General features: G+C 36.9%; 1 protein-coding gene across 2 annotated transcripts in view; it reads left to right on the plus strand.

Annotated features, from left to right (window-relative positions):
- The window catches only part of LOC126351133 (sodium- and chloride-dependent GABA transporter ine), a 340,642-nt gene extending 326,238 nt beyond the window's left edge, over positions 1-14,404 (plus strand). For both annotated transcript variants that reach the window (XM_050002576.1, XM_050002578.1), the window contains one exon: positions 13,284-14,404. In XM_050002576.1, the coding sequence (XP_049858533.1) occupies positions 13,284-13,451 (168 nt within the window). In that variant the 3' untranslated portion in view covers positions 13,452-14,404. The remainder of the gene's footprint in view (positions 1-13,283) is intronic.
- The last annotated feature ends 7,947 nt before the right edge of the window (positions 14,405-22,351 follow it).

Raw genomic sequence — 22,351 nt, forward strand, 5'->3', positions numbered from 1 at the left:
TGTCTGGTAAAGTGCTCATGTATATCACAGTTTTTTTGTAGTCTCCGGTCCTTGCCTATTACATTTAATTTAAAGAACAAAAGGGTTTTCATAATGTATACACATGGTAATGGGGGAATACCAGATTTCTTAAACAGGGGTTTACAAGAGTCTCTAGACTTGCACCCAAACAAGATTGTAATGGCCCTTTTTTGTAGTTTAAAAGTGCTATTAGCTGTTTTAGAGTTTCCCCAGAAGGTGACCCCATATCTAAGACGAGAATGAAAGTACGCATGATATGCATTCAATACTGTTTTCTCACTACAGCATGATTTTAATGAACAGAGAAGATAACACGTTTTGCTCAGTTCAGCATTGAGATATTCAATATGCTTATTCCATCTGATGTTACTTTGCAGCCAAAGTCCTAAGAATTTGGTTTCAGTACTGTTACCAACTGGCTCGTCATTGATAGAGACTTATGGGATAAACATGTCCTTGTTAGGAACATTGTGGAATTTTAGAGCAATGGTTTTCTTACTGTTCATTACAAGCTGATTACTCTGTGCCCAGTTACTAAGTTGTTTGGTGACCATGTTTACTGTCTGCTGTAACTGTTCATTGTCGCCTCCTTTTAGTAGAATCGTGGTGTCATCTGCAAATATGATTGTTTTGTGTGCATCAATATTTAAGCTTAGATCATTTATGTACAGAAGAAATAGAAGGGGTCCCAATACGGATCCTTGGGGTACACCACATTTTATTTGTTTATAGTCAGATAAGTGATTAGATACAGTATTTAGTTCAATATTTGTGTGCTTGACACACACTGCCTGCATACGATTTGTCAGGAAGGAACTGATCCACTTGTTGGACAGACCTCGAATACCATATCTTTCTAGCTTTGATAGCAGAATTTTATGGTCCACCATGTCAAAAGCTTTCGACAAGTCAATAAAGACCCCTATTGTTTCCTGTTTTTTGTACATCAGGTTTAGGATGGAATTGATGCACTCATAGATAGCAGTTGTTGTTGACCTCTTATTTCTGAATCCATGTTGTTCATTACATAGGATGCTGTTTTTATTAATAAATTTCATAAGTTTCTCATACATCACTTTTTCCAGTACTTTAGAGATGTAGGAGGAAATTGTGATGGGTTTGTAGTTATTTACATTGTCTTTATCCCCCTTTTTATATACAGGAATAACTTTTGATGTTTTCAACACATCAGGGAAAGTGCCTGCCTGAAGTGAGCAGTTGCATAAATGTGTGAGTACTTCAATCAGGTTTGATGCACTCTTCTTTAACATTGTTGCAGGTATACAATCAATACCTGCCGATTTGGAATTTTTTAGTCCTTTTATTGCTTTAGCTAGTTCATCTTGTGAAACAGAACTCATGTACATTGATCCTCTACATGCACTTATTTTATATTCATTTGCCTGGGTGCTCTTAAAGTTTGATTGTAACATATTTTCAGTAACACCTGTGAAAAAGTTGTTAAATGTGTTGGCTACTTCTAAGGGGTTTGTTAGTTTTTTATTTTTATGTGATAGTGTTATATTTTTCCAAGGTTGTCTGTATTCTCCGCATTCTTTTTTTATAACACTCCACATAGCCTTTGATTTATTAGCTGAATTATAAATGATTTCATCATTATGCATTATTTTTGCTGCTTTTATTACATTTCTTAATATTTTGGAGTATTTTTTATAGTAAGCACGTACTACAGGTGAGGAATTTTTTGAGTTACATATTTCATGAAGTAGTCTTTTCTTCTGGCATGAAACTCTTATTCCCTTTGTGATCCAGCTGTTTTTTCTAGAGTTTCCCCGTATGGTTAATGTTTTCAGTGGGAACGCAAGTTCAAAGAAATGGGTTAATACATCAACACTAAACATGTAATTTTAGAATTATATGAGGTGTAATCTAAAAGTTACCAAAATATATTAACTGAAAGTATTATAATATGTTTGTTTGTATGGCCGTCTCGTGCAGCAGCTGCTAAAATCAATCTTAAGCTTACTTAAACTAACTGCAGTGAGCTTAAGATGGAGAAACCAATGATAACTGATAAAATTATGTTCCAACTAGATCTTAATCTGCACTTGCATCTTCAGATTTGGTCTCTTGGGAGCAAATTCTGTCATCTTGTTTGTGTTCAAAAATTCATGAATAATCTAAGCCACTTGTAGTCGTAAAGAAAGCTGGACAATTCGAATGGACTCATAACAGTTCTATGTAGACTTGGGAACTTTTTGGTACAACTTTGTCATTATACTGGCAGCAAATGAAAATTTTATCCATGCAAAAAATGGTCACTGATTTCCCAGCAAGCATTATAGAATTGTATGATATCTCATTTTCTACAACAGTATGTAGCACAAATTAACAGGGGGGAAATAGAGAAAATAAGAAAGAAAATTCAGTTAGAATGGAAAAAGTAACAGATATGAAAAGCCATATTCTTGGATGAAACGAGGAGGGCAGAAGAGGATATTAAAGGAAAAACTTGAATCCTGCATGTTTGAGGGAGGGACAAAGGAGTATGAAGGGAGGGTAGAAGGGAACAGAGAGAGGATGGACAAATCATGACAATTGTAAGTAAGGCTCTAGTATCACTGCTTAAAACATTTATTGATTATTATTTTAAGCAGTGATACTGAAACCATACTTACAATGTCATTTCAAGACATATATGTATTTCACTGCAGGCCCAATCATCAAGAAGCTAAATCATAACAAGTTAGGAAAAACTTGACAGCATAATTTTGCCAATGTAGAGCATTGCAGTTCCACTGAAAGTGTTGTCCTTGCACATGGAAAAAATGGGTTAATTGTCATTTGTAAACAGATGAAAACCACCTCTATGGATTATAAACTAGTGCAATCAGTTGTGTTAAACAGTCTACCAGTAGGTATCAAAGGTACCTCAAGTACTTACTTTGTCAGTGGATACTGTCTCCTTCCAAATAAATACTGGATGGGGACATACCACCAACCATTGTCTTTATTGTAAGTGGCACACCTGTGAGATATAGGGGCACTGTACACAGGGGGAGGGAAAAGGGGTGAGGGCGAGGAAGAATTTCAGCTACTACACCCCAACCAATACATTTGAGGTGCTTCCTCATTATCTGTAATGAATCAGACAGTGAAATAATATGAAAACAGACCTTTAAATTGGGAACCATTAACATTCAGATTATAATCAAGATTGACAAAGTAAAGCAAGTCCCTGGGTAGTATGAAGGGATATAGAATAGCCATCCTGGCACTGCAAGAAATAAGATTCATCAATGTGAACACATCGCAGTCAGAATGGTATATCATTGCAAAGGGAAGACCAAGTCACAGTATTTAGAAGCAGCCTTTTATGTTTGCCAAAGCATTTGTGGTAGACAGGCACTACCTGACTAATGTTTCTGAATGGAAGTGTATCAACAAGAGGTTCTTGTGCCTAGTGATGAAGACATGAAACAAAATCTATATCCTGATAAATGTACATGAACCTGCAAATTAAAAAACAAAAAAGACAATGCATGCAGGAACATAGCAGTTCTGGAACATAATGTAAAGGTAATGACAGAAGCAAATAAGAAGGGAGTAACAGTCCTGTTGGGTATTTCCGATGCACAGTTTGGTACAGAGAAGAGATTCAAAGGCCTTGTAATAGAATATTTGGCATGCAAGAGAATCAATGAGAATGGAGAGATGCTAGCAAATCTGTTCAGGAGGCACAAGCTGAGAATTGTGACCACTCACTATAAAGTTGATGCATCTAAGAAGATGACATGAGACACTCCAGGTAATAGGGTTAGCGAGAGACAATTAGACCATGCAACGACCCAAGACAAGAACCACAGAGATTTTGAACACTAGTGTCATGAAAACTGTAGAATGGAATCTGACTATTGCCTCACTGAAATGGAATGCAAATGGCTACAAAATAGAAATCAAAGATAGAAAACCATGAACACTAACAGAGTTAACAAGTAACTTTTGAACAGATGCAAGAATAAATTTGCAAGGTTGGTTGATTGGTTTGTGGTGATTGAAGAGTCCCAATTTTCAAGGGACTTTACAGTTAAAACATTTGGGAGAAAGTGAAGAACATCATAAAAGTGGAATCAGAATGACTGCTCCCAAGTAACAAGAGAAGGGCAACACAAATGGTCACAGATATGTTTGACCCATGGGACTGTGTCACAAGAGATGCTGAAGAAACTGAACTGGCAGACTCTTGAAGATACTTGTAAACTATCCCAAGAAAGCTTGCTTACATAGTTCCAAGAACTGGCTTTAAATGATGATTCTAGGAATGTACCATCTAGTAAGGTCATCCGAAGACCAGTATCAGCTGCAAAGCGATTTAGAAAAGATTGCTGTATGGTGTGTCAGGTGACAGTTGACGCTAAATAACGAAAAGTGTGAGATGATCCACATGAATTCCAAAAGAAATCCGTTGGAATTCGGTTACTCGATAAATAGTACAATTCTCAAGGCTGTCAATTCAACTAAGTACCTGGGTGTTAAAATTACGAACAACTTCAGTAGGAAGGACCACATAGATAATATTGTCGGGAAGGCGAGCCAAAGGTTGCGTTTCTTTGGCAGGACACTTAGCAGATGCAACAAGTCCACTAAAGAGACAGCTTACACTACACTCGTTCGTCCTCTGTTAGAATATTGCTGTGCGGTGTGGGATCCTTACCAGGTGGGATTGACGAAGGACATCGAAAGGGTGCAAAAAAGGGCAGCTCGTTTTGTATTATCGCGTTATAGGGGAGAGAGTGTGGCAGATATGATACACGAGTTGGGATGGAAGTCATTACAGCATAGACGTTTTTCGTCGCGGCGAGACCTTTTTACGAAATTTCAGTCACCAACTTTCTCTTCCGAATGCGAAAATATTTTGTTGAGCCCAGCCTACATAGGTAGGAATGATCATCAAAATAAAATAAGAGAAATCAGAGCTCGAACAGAAAGGTTTAGGTGTTCGTTTTTCCCGCTCGCTGTTCGGGAGTGGAATAGTAGAGAGATAGTATGATTGTGGTTCGATGAACCCTCTGCCAAGCACTTAAATGTGAATTGCAGAGTAGTCATGTAGATGTACTACAACCTCCTCCTTACCAATCGCATAGGGATTGTGAGGGCAAGATTAGGTTAATTACAGCACCATAGAGGCATTTAAACAATCTTTCTTCCCACACTAAATACATGAATGGGACTGGAAAAAAACCCTAATAACTGATACAATGGGAGGAAATACCCTCTGCCATGCACTTAACAGTGGTTTTCAGAGTATCAGCGTCAATGCAGATGTAAAAGAAAATAAGAGCGGTAGATGGATGAGTGTAAAGAAGCTATTGAGTCTGCAAGAAGTGTATGGAGGCTCTGGCAGAAAACTAAGAAAGAAAACAACTCAAAAATTTGTGAAACTGAGAATAACTACTAAAATAATAATAAATTCCAGGAAAAACAAGTGGAATGAAAGTTGGGAAAGTTGATCATGCAGTCAAGGAAAACCAGAGAAGAGCCTTCTGTAAGGAGACAAAGAACAAGATAATAGGGCAATGAAGCAATGTGAAATGACATGATGTTGAACTGAAAATAGAGAGAAAGGTGCAATTTGTGGAAATGGCAAGGTACTTAAACAATCTGCTGACCCTGGAACACCTACAGGAAGGCTAATGCTACAATACAGCAGGGTAAACTGCAGAGCTCGTACATGCACCTTCATGGAAGTGTTAAAAATAATTAAGATTCTCAAGAGCAATAAGGGTGAAGGTTATGATGGCATTTACACTGAGGAAATTAAATGGGGTTGTCTGGTGACAGAACAAAGTATATGTTGTTGTTGTTGTTGTTGTTGTCTTCAGTCCTGAGACTGGTTTGATGCAGCTCTCCTGTGCAAGCTGCTTCATCTCCCAGTACCTACTGCAACCTACATCCTTCTGAATCTGCTTAGTGTACTCATCTCTCGGTCTCCCTCTACGATTTTTACCCTCCACGCTGCCCTCCAATGCTAAATTTGTGATCCCTTGATGCCTCAAAACATGTCCTACCAACCGATCCCTTCTTCTAGTCAAGTTGTGCCACAAACTTCTCTTCTCCCCAATCCTATTCAATACCTCCTCATTAGTTACGTGATCTATCCACCTTATCTTCAGTATTCTTCTGTAGCACCACATTTCAAAAGCTTCTATTCTCTTCTTGTCCAAACTAGTTATCGTCCATGTTTCACTTCCATACATGGCTACACTCCAAACAAATACTTTCAGAAACGACTTCCTGATACATAAATCTATATTCCATGTTAACAAATTTCTCTTCTTCAGAAACGCTTTCCTTGCCATTGCCAGTCTACATTTTATATCCTCTCTACTTCGACCATCATCAGTTATTTTACTTCCTAAATAGCAAAACTCCTTTACTACTTGAAGTGTCTCATTTCCTAATCTAATTCCCTCAGCATCACCCGATTTAATTCGACTACATTCCATTATTCTCGTTTTGCTTTTGTTAATGTTCATCTTATATCCTCCTTTCAAGACACTGTCCATTCCGTTCAACTGCTCTTCCAAGTCCTTTGCCGTCTCTGACAGAATTACAATGTCATCGGCGAACCTCAAGGTTTTTACTTCGTCTCCATGAATTTTAATACCTACTCCAAATTTTTCTTTTGTTTCCTTTACTGCTTGCTCAATATACAGATTGAATAACATCGGGGAGAGGCTACAACCCTGTCTCACTCCTTTCCCAACCACTGCTTCCCTTTCATGCCCCTCGACTCTTATTACTGCCATCTGGTTTCTGTACAAATTATAAATAGCCTTTCGCTCCCTGTATTTTACCCCTGCCACCTTTAGAATTTGAAAAAGAGTATTCCAGTCAACATTGTCAAAAGCTTTCTCTAAGTCTACAAATGCTAGAAACGTAGGTTTGCCTTTTCTTAATCTTTCTTCTAAGATAAGTCGTAAGGTCAGTATTGCCTCACGTGTTCCAACATTTCGACGGAATCCAAACTGATCCTCCCCGAGGTCTGCATCTACCAGTTTTTCCATTCGTCTGTAAAGAATTCGCGTTAGTATTTTGCAGCCATGGCTTATTAAACTGATAGTTCGGTAACTTTCACATCTGTCAGCACCTGCTTTCTTTGGGATTGGAATTATTATATTCTTCTTGAAGTCTGAGGGTATTTCGCCTGTCTCATACATCTTGCTCACCAGCTGGTAGAGTTTTGTCATGACTGGCTCTCCCAAGGCCGTCAGTAGTTCTAATGGAATGTTGTCTACTCCGGGGGCCTTGTTTCGACTCAGGTCTTTCAGTGCTCTGTCAAACTCTTCATGCAGTATCGTATCCCCCATTTCGTCTTCATCTACATCCTCTTCTATTTCCATAATATTGCCCTCAAGTACATCGCCCTTGTATAAACCTTCTATATACTCCTTCCACCATTCTGCCTTCCCTTCTTTGCTTAGAACTGGGCTGCCATCTGAGCTCTTGATATTCATACACGTGGTTCTCTTCTCTCCAAAGGTCTCTTTAATTTTCCTGTAGGCAGTATCTATCTTACTCCTAGTGAGATAAGCTTCTACATCCTTACATTTGTCCTCTAGCCATCTCTGTTTAGCCATTTTGCACTTCCTGTCGATCTCATTTTTGAGACGTTTGTATTCCTTTTTGCCTGCTTCATTTACTGCATTTTTATATTTTCTCCTTTCATCAATTAAATTCAATATTTCTTCTGTTACCCAAGGATTTCTAGCAGCCCTCATCTTTGTACCTACTTTATCCTCTGCTGCCTTCACTACTACATCCCTCAGAGCTACCCATTCTTCTTCTACTGTATTTCTTTCCCCTATTCCTGTCAATTGTTCCCTTATGCTATCTCTGAAACTCTGTACCTCTGGTTCTTTCAGTTTATCCAGGTCCCATCTCCTTAATTTCCCACATTTTTGCAGTTTCTTCAGTTTTAATCTACAGGTCATAACCAATAGATTGTGGTCAGAGTCCACATCTGCCCCTGGAAATGTCTTACAACTTAAAACCTGGTTCCTAAATCTCTGTCTTACCATTATATAATCTATCTGATACCTTTTAGTATCTCCAGGGTTCTTCCACGTATAGAACCTTCTTTCATGATTCTTAAACCAAGTGTTAGCTATGATTAAGTTGTAATCTGTGCAAAATTCTATTAGGCGGCTTCCTCTTTCATTTCTTAGCCCCAATCCATATTCACCTACTATGTTTCCTTCTCTCCCTTTTCCTACACTCGAATTCCAGTCACCCATTACTATTAAATTTTCGTCTCCCTTCACTATCTGAATAATTTCTTTTATTTCATCGTACATTTCTTCAATTTCTTCATCATGTGCAGAGCTAGTTGGCATACAAACTTGTACTACTGTAGTAGGTGTGGGCTTCGTATCTATCTTGGCCACAATAATGCGTTCACTATGCTGTTTGTAGTAGCTTACCCGCATTCCTATTTTCCTATTCATTATTAAACCTACTCCTGCATTACCCCTATTTGATTTTGTGTTTATAACCCTGTAGTTACCTGACCAGAAGTCTTGTTCCTCCTGCCACCGAACTTCACTAATTCCCACTATATCTAACTTTAATCTGTCCATTTCCCTTTTTAAATTTTCTAACCTACCTGCCCGATTAAGGGATCTGACATTCCACGCTCCGATCCGTAGAACGCCAGTTTTCTTTCTCCTGATAACGACATCCTCCTGAGTAGTCCCCGCCCGGAGATCCGAATGGGGGACTATTTTACCTCCGGAATATTTTACCCAAGAGGACGCCATCATCATTTAATCATACAGTAAAGCTGCATGTCCTCGGGAAAAATTACGGCTGTAGTTTCCCCTTGCTTTCAGCCGTTCGCAGTACCAGCACAGCAAGGACGTTTTGGTTAATGTTGCAAGGCCAGATCAGTCAATCATCCAGACTGTTGCCCCTGCAACTACTGAAAAGGCTGCTGCCCCTCTTCAGGAACCACACGTTTGTCTGGCCTCTCAACAGATACCCCTCCGTTGTGGTTGTACCTACGGTACGGCCATCTGTATCGCTGAGGCACGCAAGCCTCCCCACCAACGGCAAGGTCCATGGTTCATGGGGGGGGGGGGGGGCAAAGTATATAAAAGAATAATAAAGGACATCTGGATGAACAGAAAAGTATCAAAAGCCTGGGAAAAAGCAGTCATGCCAATACATGAGAAGGGTGACAAAATGGTACTGGATAACTGCAACTACCTCTAAGTCTACATCCACACTCTGCAGACCACCACAAAGTGCATAGCAGTGGGTATGTTCCTTCATACCAGTTATTAATGTTTCTTTCCATTCCATTCACATATGAAGCAGGGGAAGAATGATTGAGTGCCTCTGTGCATGCTGTAATTATTCTAATTTTGTCCTCGTCATTCCTATGTGAGTGATGAGTGATACATAGAGGGGGTGGCGTGTAGTATATTCCTAGAGTCATCATTTAAACCCTATTCTCAAAACTTGGTTGACAGACTTTGTCAGGATAGTTTACGTTTATCTTCATGAGTCATTTCAGTTTCCTCACTGTTACTCTAACACTCTGATTGCACTTTCCCAGTATTCTACCAATAAACTGTAGTCTACCACCTGCTTTAGCCACAACTGAGCCTGTGTGCTCATCCCATTTCATATCCCTGCAAAGTGTTACACCCAAGTATACGTATGAGTAACTCATCTATGTGTAGGAGCTGACCAATTCCAACAGTGATTTATTGATATTGTAGTCTTGGGATAAAGTTTTGTGGAGTGCAGAATTTTACATTTCTGAACATTTAAAACAAGTTGCCCATCTTAGCACCACTTGGAAATCCTATTGAGATCTGTTTTAATATTAATGCAGCTTCTTTCAGATAATACTTCATTATAGATAACTGCATCATGTGCAAAAAGCCTGATTTTAATATTAATATTGTTTACAAGGTCATTAATGTACAACATGAACAGCAAGGGTCCCAACATCCTTCCCTGGGGTGCACCCAAAGCTGTCTCTACATCTGATGATGCCTCTCCATCCAAGATAAAATGCTGTGTCTTCCCTACCAAAAAAGTCCTCAATCCAGTCACAAATTGTACTTCACACCCCATATGATCCTACAATAAGTGTAGGTGTGGTACTACGTCAAATGCTTTTCAGAAATCAGTAATATAATCTACATCTACATCTACATGACTACTCTGCAATTCACATTTAAGTGCGTGGCAGAGGGTTCATCGAACCACAATCATACTATCTACTACTCCCGAACAGCACGCGGGAAAAACAAACACCTAAACCTTTCTTTTCGAGCTCTGATTTCTCTTATTTTATTTTGGTGATCATTCATAACTGTGTAGGTTGGGCTCAACAAAATATTTTCGCATTCGGAAGAGAAAGTTGGTGACTGAAATTTCGTAAATAGATCTCGCCGTGACAAAAAACGTCTTTGCTTTAATGACTTCCATTCCAATTCGTGTATCATATCTGCCACACTCTCTCCCCTATTACGTGATAATACAAAACGAGCTGCCCTTTTTTGCACCCTTTCGATGTCCTCTAGATCATTGGTGAGTAGGGTAGAAGAGCAGCTCAAGTCAGGCACTGGAGACTATCAGGTTGTTTTCTGAAAAGTCATGAACTTCACTGAACAGACTTTTGGACTGAAAAGGATTTTAGAACATCAGATATTAGAAGAATGTCACAGGAAAGATAAAAACACTTTAGAGACCTTAATGGGCTTTCCCAGAGCTTATGAATCTGTAGACAGTAATGTGTTGTTATAATTTTTTTCTGTAAAGTTAGTATTCTTGTCAATCTGCCAGTATTTCCCCCAAAGACAATGCCATATCTCACTATTGCCTCAAGTAGCTAAGGTACACTACTTTTTTAATGTCTGTGGCAGTGACATTGGCTATGATTGACATTATCTTTTAAATAGTCTATATGTGAGAACCATGACAGATTTCTGTCCAACTGCATTCCTGAGAATTCAACCCATTCTGCTTTGTTTAATTCCAGACTTCCACACATAATTTGAATATAATTTATTTTAGACTGTTTTGTCTTAAACTGCATAAGCTGTGTTTTTGAAATATTTAGTTATAAGCCATTTAGATGAAACCACATATCTAGATTTTCTAGAGTTTTCATGACTTTTTTTTGGGAATTTCTTCTGCATTTTTATTTTCTATCAGTAGTGATCTGTCATCAGCAAATAAAACTGAACGATGATTTATATTTATGTGTAAGACATTTATGTAAAAAAAGAAAAAGTATTGGGCCTAGAATTCATCCTCGTGGTACCACCTGTTAGATAGTTCTCCATTTTGAGGAATATTTTCTTTTGTCTGGTGTTATGACAACCCTTTTCTGTCACAATATAACTTACACCACTGTAAGGCACTGCATGTAATTCCATATTTTTGCATTTTTATAATAATAGTGATTGGTTTACACAGCCTAACACCTTGGATAAGTCACGGAAGATTTCTACAGCTTTTTTTTTTTTTTTTAATTTATCTAAGGTGAAACTAACTTTATTTGTAGCTTCATAAATCATAATTTTGCCTTTTTGGAAGCCAAATTGATTTTATGATATACATTAAATTTGTGACAGAAATTTTGAATTTGGACTGCAACAGTCATTTCAAATATCTCAGAAAACACAGGAAAAATGGAAATTGGATGGTAATTTCCCATGTCTTCTTCAGAGCCTTTTTTAAATGACGATGAGACTAGTGAATCAAAATTTTATGACACAGTATATATACATTCATGTATCCATTGGGATTTCCAGACATCACTCACTGTGTGCAACATTTTATTAAGGAGTTAAAAGCTAAAAGTACATGGAGGTCAGACACAAGTACACCGTGACAAAGCAGCCCTGGCATTTTCTGTGTGCTTGGAGACACATGAACAAAGATTGCTCACTATTATCATGGTCTGAAATCAGCAGGGCCATGACGTAGCAAAATCATGTTTTGAAATGAGATCCATTCTGTCTGAAATTTTGTCCACCACACCTAGAACAGCTTTTCATCGGCCTTCCAATCTCTGCAATATTCTTGTCAGATCCTATGCTCTTTCTACATCCATCTCCCTGCCCTACGGCTCCTACCCCTGTGACCCTTCCCACTGCAAGACTTGCCCTTTGCACCCTCCTACCACCACCTATAGTAGTATTGTAACTGGAAAACTCGTACTATCAAAGGGAGAGGAACCAGTGAAACAACACATCATATACCAGCCTTTATGTAAACACTGTTTGGCATTTTTGCCTCGGCATGACTAACACCAAATTGTCAGTTAGGATGAATGAGCATACGCAGAGGGTGTTTACTGGCAACACACAATACATTGTTGCAGAGCATGTGCTACAGCATGACGATCATGACCTCGGTGCCTGTTTCACCACATGTGCCAGCTGGATTCTTCACCCAGAACCAGTTTCTCAGAACTCTGCAGGTGGGAACTAGTGTTACATGTCCTTGGTTCCTGCCACCCACCTGACCTTAATTTAATTTCTTCCATCTCAGCATTTCTTCACAGTAACTATTCTTTAGTTTTCTACATCTTTTATTGTCTTACCCATCTATTTTTCACTGCTCCCTCCCACACCTGTTATGTACCACCGATTTAGCTTTTCACTCTTATTAACTCATAAATGATGTTTAAGCAACAATCTCTGTATTGCATATTATACTGTCTTCCATCTTTAAGCTCTCAGGTTTTCAAATCTCTTCTGATGCAGTCCCCAACAATCGGTCTTTCCTTCTCATCTTGTGTGGTAAGTCTCCCCTGACTTGCAGTTCTAAGTGACTTTCCTGAAATCTACCCCTTTTCCTAGACGTCTCCAGTCCTTTCCCTTCACCACTCTTCCTTCCACTTCTACTCTTCTGCCTGAAGAAGGAGCCACTGGCTCTGAAAGCTTGCCTGAGTATAACCTCCTTTTATGTGTGTGTTCTGCTGCCACTTGGTGAGCAGATTTTTTATTTATCTGGCCAATTAAATTATTTTGTTATAAATAAACACTCAAATAGACATATAAATAAGGACCAAAAGCTGATGCTAGATTAGTGAAAGAGGGTGATTTCTGAGGAGGTAGAATGTGCTGGAGAGTGAGTACCTCCACATATGAGAAACGTGTCTGCTTAGAAAGCTATAATGTGTAGAATTTTATATTTGGTATATGAAGTATGTTATCCTTACAGTTTGAAAATGGTAATTTTGCATTTCTAATGTAGTTTTATTTTTATTTCAGAAGCTTAAGAACTCCATCAGGTCTCACATAATAGAATGTGAACAATGTGGCAGTGATAGATGTGAACATTTAAAGCAAAACAAGGAGCAGCCACGGGAACTGTTAACATTACTTGATAATAAAACTGAATCTCAGCTAAACCAAATTATAACTGTAACCACACCTTAAAAACATTAAAGAGTTTCCTAAGTGCTGGGCTTGCTCTTTTGAAAAACAGGTGTCCAGCAGTATTAAAAAGACATGCTTCAAAATAGAAGTATTTCCTCTATAAAGGATATTATATAAAGGAGATTAACTGTTGTGAACATTGACTTAGTGGAATTTAAATTATTGTTGTTTCTGCACTGCAGTTTGTGTGTTTACAACAGGTTATTTTGTAAATGACAGTTGTACCAGCTACAAAACCATTTTAGAAAAACTTTGTCCTTCATGCATTCCTTGTGCCATCAAACTTGCATTTTACCTCATTGTAGACGATTCAAAAGTTACATCATTATCATGTGTAGTTAAAATCCATACTTCATGAAGCCAATAAATATAAAGATTGTAAGTGTATCATATTTTTAAGTTCTCTTGAATAGATAAGATGATCTGTCCAAATATTGTACTGTAGTAATCATGCTGTTAATTGAGCATTGTAAAATTGTCATCCCATTGTAGGAAATATTGTATGTATGTACTGTGTTCAAAGTGTTGTGATATTTATCACATTTGTAAATATGTAGTTTTTTATCTTTAGATATTGGATACATGCAGTTGTATGTTGCTATATTTACTTATATAAGACTTTATTGTGCAGAAATACGCTGATAACTTATTTCAATTACGTAGTTCTAACTTCCCTCAAACTTGTCATTCATTGATTGTCAATCAGAAACAGAGTCCAAATTTTGGAGTTCTGAGCCAAATGTGACCTGACATTATGTACAAACTCCTAAAACTGAACTGCAAAATATTATTCCTAAAAGTTTGCCACTTCAGTCATTTTACTATGAACTAGTCACAGTCATTTCCTGTCATGTACTACAGTTGATTGTTTCCTCTCCAATCTCTTGTAAGTTAATTGATTTATCTTTCTCCATTATTTCTGTGAAATAAAATGTGACATGAGTGCAGTATCATTTGTCTTTACTTATTTTTTAACTGTTCACTAATAGAGGCAAGTTAAAATACTCTAGGTATGAAGGGGTTCGCGAATGTTTTAGTAGGGAAGCAAAGAATAAAGAAAGTGAGTGAGTGAGTAAGTAAGTAAGGAATCTATTAATTGCCCATTTATTAGGAGCATGCTGATCACTGGAGATATACCGTGTGAAAAATACATTCATTCATTCATTCATTCATACATACATACATTAATACTAGTCCCATAGATCCTGCACATGACATTTTGCAATGATGTGGAATGTGTCACTTTAACATAAGTCGTTGTCGTTGTTGTTGTTGGTGGTGCTGCTGGTGGTGGTGGTGGTTTTTTTCCATATCTAAAAATTCATCTTCTGAGTAGGTGTAGTTGTCATTCGTAAATTCTTTTAGTTTGTTTTTAAATGCTGGTTGGCTATCTGTCACACTTTTAATGTTATTTGGCAAATGACCAACGATTTTTGTGGCAGCGAAATTCACCCCTTTCTGTGCCAAAGTCATATTTAACCCAGAATAATGAAGATCATTCTTTTTCTAGTGTTGTAGCTATGTACTTTGCTGTTACTTTTGGAATTGGGGTGGATTATTAATAAAAAATTTCATAAGTGAATATATGTATTGCGAAGGTACTGTGAATATCCTGAGTTCCTTAAATAAATGTCTGCAAGGTGATCTTGGGTGGGTTGCAGCTATTATTCTGATTGCACACTTTTGTGCAATGAATACTTTTTCTCTTAATGATGAATTACCCAAAATATGAAGCCATATGAAAGCAGTGAATGAAAATAGGCATAGTAGGCTAATTTACTGATATGTTTATCACCAGGGTTTGCAGTAACCACAACAACATCAGTAGCTGAACCTAACTGTTTCAGCAGGTCATCAATGTGTGTCTTCCAATTCAATTTCTCATCAATGCACATCCCCAGAAATTTTGAATATTCTGCCTTAGCAACAGACTTCTGTTCATAATCTATATTTCTCAATGGTGTTATGCAATTTCTTGTACAAAATTGTATATAATGTGTTTTCTCAAAATTTAGTGCGAGTCCATTTGTAGAGAACCACTTGATAATTTTCTGAAAGATGTTATTTACAATTTCCTCAGTTCATTCTTGTTTGTTGGGTGTGATTACTATAAATGTATCATCAGCAACAAGAACTAGCTTTGCATCTTTATGAATACAGAGTGGCAGATCATTAATAGATATTAAGAACAATAAGGGACCCAAGACTGAACACCATGGGGTACCATTCTTCATACCTCTCCAGTGAGCCAACATTGCAGATCATTACAGGCTGTTAATTTCAACCTTGTGCATTCTTCCAATTAAATATGAATTAAACCATTTGGTGTACTGTGCCACTCATACCACGATACTTAAAGTTATCTAGTACAATTTCATGATTCACACAATCAAAAGCTTACTCTTGGCTGCTCTTGAATACATTACTTTTTCAAGAATTTTTGGATGAAGCTGTCAGAAGTGAGACTGGGCAGTAACTGTTAGCATCAGACATATCCTCTTTTTTTTATGCAATGGTTTAACAATAGTGTATTTCAGTCTATCTGAAAAAATGCCCTGTTTCAGTGAGCTACTACATATGTGGCTGAGAATTCTGCTTATTTGTTGGAACAAGATTTTAGTACTCTGTTGGAAATGCCATCAATTACACGTGAGCTTTTGCTTTTGAGTGAATTTATTATTTCCCTAATTTCAGTATAAGAGACGGGTTGAATTTAAGTTTTATCTAATTGCATAGGTATTTCCTCTTCCATACACTCCCTTGCATTTTCTAATGAATAGCTGGATCCTGTGTTCTCTACAACACTTAAAGAATTATTATTAAAAATCTTTTCTACTTCGGTCTTGTTGTTAACAGCTTTTTCATTGAGTTTGATAGAAATACATTCTTCCTGTGCTCTTGGTTGCCATGTTCCCCTTTTAACAATATTCCAAATTGTTTTAATTTTACTATCAGATGTGCTAATCTCAGACATAATGCACATACTTCTGGACTTTTTAATAACTTTTCTTAATACAATGCAGTAGCTTTTATAATGTTCCACTGTTTCTAGATCATTACTCCTCCTAGCTATAAGATACATTTCTCTTTTCTGTTTACAAGATATTTTTATCTCTTTGGTAAGCCTCAGCTTTTTAGATGGTTTCTTTCAATTATATTTCACTGTTTTCTTAGTGAAAATGTTTCCAAATATACTTAGAGGTATCATGAAATAGGTTAAAATTTAAATTAGCATAAAGTACCCTGTACACCTGAACCCAATCTAACTGTTGCAAGCTTTACCTAAAATATTCAATTGTTAAATTGTTAATTGAATGCACTATTTTGGAGGACTGTTTAGCATTACGGTATGGAGCTATGTCATATGCTGTAACTAGCTGTGCATCATGATCAGACAGACCATTCTCAACAGGAAAAGTTTTTATTTGATTAAATTTATCTTGGTCTGTGAAAACATTATCTATCAGTGTGCTGCTTTCCTGGACCACATGAGTCGGGAAATCAATAATTGACATCAAGAAAGAAAGAACCAAGTAATAATTCAAGGTCAAGCTTTCTACTGGACTCTTTCAGAAAATCTACACTGAAATCCCCACAAGCTATAATTTGCTTCCCTCTGGCTGACAGATAGCACAACAAAGAGTCTGTTTTTCAAAAATAGCTGAAAATTTCCCAATGGGGACCTATACGCAGCTACAGTTATAAAAGTACCATTATTTAGTTTAAGCTCACTTGCACATGCTTCTATATTTTGCTCTACACAAAAGTTTTTAGTTTTCAAATTTTTCACACTACCAGATATGGCAACTCCTCCTCTTTCCATAGTGTCTATACTTACATGTGCTGAATGCTTATATCCACCTACATTTACCAATTTCCATACCTGTGACTATGTGATGGTCAGACAGGCATAGCACATCTATTCCACCCTCAGTTTCTAAATATTCTAAACAAACAAGAAGCTCATCTACTTTTTTCTTAATCCCTTGATACTCTGATGCAATATATTATTTTTCACTGTACTGTTATGAGAATCTTGAGATATATTAACATCTCCAGTAGCTGCCTGTCTGAGCTTCTCATTAAGCTTAATTTCAGTCAATGTTGGATGATTGGACACTGATCTTAGCCCAAAAAAGAAGTACTCCTATGAGTTTCAGTGCCCCCCCCCCCTTTCCCTGTAAAGACTTACTTTTCCTTTTTAATCAATTTTCCTAGCTCTATCACTTCATCTTAGAATGACATCTCTAAAAGTCAATACATGGGAGGTACAAAGTCTTTTGTGAGCTGTTTATCAAAGGTACTGTCACATCTAGGCAAGCATTGCTACAAAATTATGAACTGAAGTTTCTTTAAATCACATGATATCACATGCATCATCTTAGGAACATAATCTTTATAACTGGGAAAAAGTCACCCTGAGCATAAAGAGGATCTCCTCATCTGTAAATTTTCTTTTGTAACTCAATTGTCACTGTCTGTTTTCTATCATGCTTCAAAACACCTTCTACAAAAAAACAAGTAGTGAACTGGCTGTAGTAATTTAACACAAAAAGTGGCTCCACCCTCAATAATATAACTGCAAACTGTCAGGATACTTGGTAAGTATAATAGTTAGGCAGTATTCACACTGTTGTGAGAGTTAGTGGAAGACAGAGAATATTACATTTGTGCAAATTTGTGAAATGTCTGGCCCAATGAAATAACGTATTAGGGCACTGGGAAGACTAAGTGAAATGACTCTGACGCCAAGACAAAAGTAGCAAGAAAAGCCAGGGCAAGCTATTTCATACAGCAGAGCATGATGAACAGTTCAGAGGGAAATCACAGCATGCAAGATGCTGTAACAACAGCAGAGAGTAATTATGGTTAAATCTAAATTGTTAAGAGCAATCACTACTTTTTTCATAGTAAGATTGTAAACACTCTCCCCCTCTCTTTGCAACCCTCTATATAAAGTTGAAGACTGCCTGAATTTGTAAATGCACAAAAGGACCATGAAGGCTTTTTATTCTAGTCCACAGCTCATGACATGCATATCCATTTGGTTGCAATTCATTTAATGCTAATAGTAAATGTAGCATAAATAAGCATTTGTACCACATAATTGGTTCATTCTTCTTAATTATTCATGAAACCACACTGCTAGTGGTTTTCAATACTAATCAATTCATCACCAAATAAGCCAGAATCATTGCTGTTTAAAGCAACTAATCATCCATTTGGAAAACGGTTCAAATCATTAGTATGGGTAATACCTGTGAATGAACAATGGTTGCTAACAGCTTGTTGCAAGTCACAAATTTGCAACGAATTTCAACATTAATATTTTAACATCATAGGTCTTTTTATAGCTTTTCTTCTCTTAACAATACTCTAAATGATAAGCAAACTAATTTCTTAATTATAGTCATTTGTAGCCTTCGATGCCAACTTCATTGGGGAGTAAGAGTACTGTAACGCTGTTGTCAGTACACCCGATTGTTTAGAATTGTCAACAAGAGCTTCTGGAGTGAACACCACATATTATCCTTATTACATGTTTCTGTGCAGGAAACATTCTTTTCTTCAGTGATGTATCACTACAGAATACAATGCCACAAGACATTAGTGAATTAAAATAGGAAAATAAAGTCCACTTTTTACATTTTCATCTCTGAAATCTGACATTATCCATAAGTTACAGAACTTAAAGGTTGATATTACACGATTGCAATACAGAGTTGATCATACTGGCTAGCAGTATTGTGCATTTCAGAAGAAAGGATCTGATTTATAAAAAAACAGAAGACTGAAAATTTTTTTTTAGAAAATTTGTAGGGGATAAAGTGAACAATAATCTCCACACAAACATAAAATCAAAACTCTTCTTCATTAATTTGTATACAATCTTGGAAACAGATTCCAGAATTAAATTAGTTATATGCAATAAGTGAAACCTTTGTGCTAGACTGGGATACAGACCAGTTTCAACATATAACTCATTTTCAATTGACCATATTACCACTAAGCTGATTGCTGTACCAGAACGTAGCAGGAGGGAGCATCTCCTAAGATTCCTACTAGACACCATCATTTGTGCTTGTATCATATCTACAAACAAAACAGCTTCAGTTGAAATTAAGCTTGCTTTCTCTCTCTCTCTCTCTCTCTCTCTCTCTCTCTCTCTCTCTCTCTCTCTCTATTTTTAGTAGAGACTCCGACCCAGCCGGAAATCAAACTCGGGGCCCTTAGGATTGACAGTCTGTTGCACTGACCACGCAGCTACCAGGGGCGGCCATTAAGAGTAGTTAATTTACTATACATCACACACTATAACTTGGCATTTGCAAATATAGCAGTGGGGAGAAGAATTGGCTGCAGTGATTGGATGTAAGCAACTCTTGCCTCTCTTATCGATTACTCGTGCAAGGCTTTGAAAAAAAGAAACATATGTGTTCCACATTTATATGAACGCAGAGGTGACACTTGGAGGTCATAATCACTTAAACAGTACTGTGTAGTCAAAACTGAAACATTATAAGTACAAAAGGCTAGTATAAATGCTGCCATGAACAATATTTTAGCCATGGTTGGAACTGACTGGAAAGAAGTCAACATTGACTGACTTCTCTGTCCTGCTTCTCCAGTATCCATCACAGTGCATGTGCCAAGTTACATTCTATATCAGGAAAATAAGTGGCCTTAGTACTGAACAATGAGGAACGATTATTTTATTGTACCCCTATTGGCTGGTAACCACTGCATATAGGGTGCCGGGCATGCTATGGGATGAGTAGTGGTGATGACAGGCCAGTGGACTTTGGTGAAATGCTGTAGATAGTTACAAATTATTTTTATTGACTTCAATACATGATGTAGTGAGGCACACACACCACTTCACATTGTCCCTGGTTGGTGCTCAGGAACGAGGAACAGGCAATGGCTTCTGCGTGTAGCTTCAGAGCTGACACCCTTTGTTGCTGAGGCCGGCACACTATGGAGGCCATAGCTGTTGACGTCAGATTAGATTAGATTAAAACTAGTTCCATGGAACATAAATACAATATTTCATAATGATGTGGAACGAGTCAGATTTTCCAATACATGACATAATTAAGTTAATTTAACAACATAATTAAGTAAATATAACAACTTTTTTATTTAATTTTTTTTGTTTGGTTTATTTATTTTTTTCTTAATTTATATCTAAAAATTCCTCTGTGGAGTAGGAGAAGTTGTCATTCAGAAATTCTTTTAATCTCTTCTTAAATACTTGTTGGTTATCTGTCAGACGTTTGATACTATTTGGTAAGTGACCAAAGACTTTAGTGGCAGTATAATTCACCCCTTTCTTTGCCAAAGTTAGATTTAATCTTGAATAGTGAAGATCATCCTTTCTCCTAGTATTGTAGTTATGCACACTGCTATTACTTTGGAATTGGATTTGGTTGTTAATAACAAATTTCATAAGAGAGTATATATACTGAGAAGCTACTGTGAATATCCCTAGATCCTTAAATAAATGTCTGCAGGATGATCTTGGGTTGACTCCAGCTATTATTCTGATTACATGCTTTTGTGCAATAAATACTTTATTCCTCAGTGATGAATGACTCCAAAATATGATGTCATATGCAAGCAATGAGCAAAAATAGGCGTAGTAAGCTAATTTACTAAGATGTTTATCACCAAAATTTGCAATGACCCTTATTGCATAAGTAGCTGAACTCAAACGTTTCAGCAGATCATCAATGTGTTTCTTCCAATTTTATCTCTCATCAATGGACACACCTAAAATTTTTTAATATTCTACTTTAGCTATATCCTTCTGATTAAGTTCTATATTTATTAATGGTGTCATACCATTTGTTGTATGGAACTGTATGTACTGTGTCTTATCAAAATTCAGTGAGAGTCCATTTACAAGGAACCACTTAGTAATTTTCTGAAAGATATTATTGACAATTTCATCAGTTAATTCTTGTTTGTCAGGTGCGATTATTATACTTGTATCATCAGCAAAGAGAACTAACTTTGCCTCTTCATCAATATAGAATGGCAAGTCATTAATATGCATTAAGAACAATAAGGGACCAAAGACCAACCCTTGTGGAACCCCATTCTTGATAGTTCCCCCAGTTTGAGGAATGTGCTGATCTTTGCATATTATGAGAATGGCTTATTTCAACTTTCTGCTCTCTTCCAGTTAGGTACAAATTAAACCATTTGTGCACTGTCCCACTCATGCCACAATACTTGAGCTTGTCTAGCAGAATTTCATGATTTACACAATCAAAAGCCTTTGAGAGATCACAAAAAATCCCAATGAGTGGTGTTCGGTTATTCAGATTATTCAAAATTTGATTGGTGAAAGCATATGTGGTCTCTGTTGAAAAACCTTTCTGGAAACCAAACTGACATTTTATTAGTACTTCATTTTTACAGATATGTGAAGCCACTCTTGAATACATTACTTTCTCAAAAATTTTGGATAAAGCTGTTAGAAGGGAGATTGGATGGTAATTGTTGACATCAGAGAAGTGGGTGAGATTTCAGTTGTATCAAATTACATAGGTATGGCCTCTTCCATTAAGAGCCTAGCATCTTCTAATGAACACCTGGATCCTACTATATCCACAACATTTAGAAAATGATTATTAAAAATATTTTCAACTTCTGACTTTCTGTTCATAAAGTTTTCATTCAATTTGATGGTAATACTATCTTCCTGTGCTCTTGGTTGAACTGTTTCCCTTTTAATAATATTGCAAATAGTTTTAATTTTATTATCAGAGTTGCTGATTTCAAACATGATACACATACTTCCGAATTTTTTTAATAACTTTTCTTAACATAGCACAGTAGTTTTTATAATGTTTGATAGTTTCTGGGTCACTACTCTTTCTTGCTGTCAGATA

Source organism: Schistocerca gregaria, chromosome 1 (genome assembly GCF_023897955.1).
Source record: "Schistocerca gregaria isolate iqSchGreg1 chromosome 1, iqSchGreg1.2, whole genome shotgun sequence".
In the NCBI taxonomy this organism is placed as follows: Eukaryota; Metazoa; Arthropoda; class Insecta; order Orthoptera; family Acrididae; genus Schistocerca; species Schistocerca gregaria.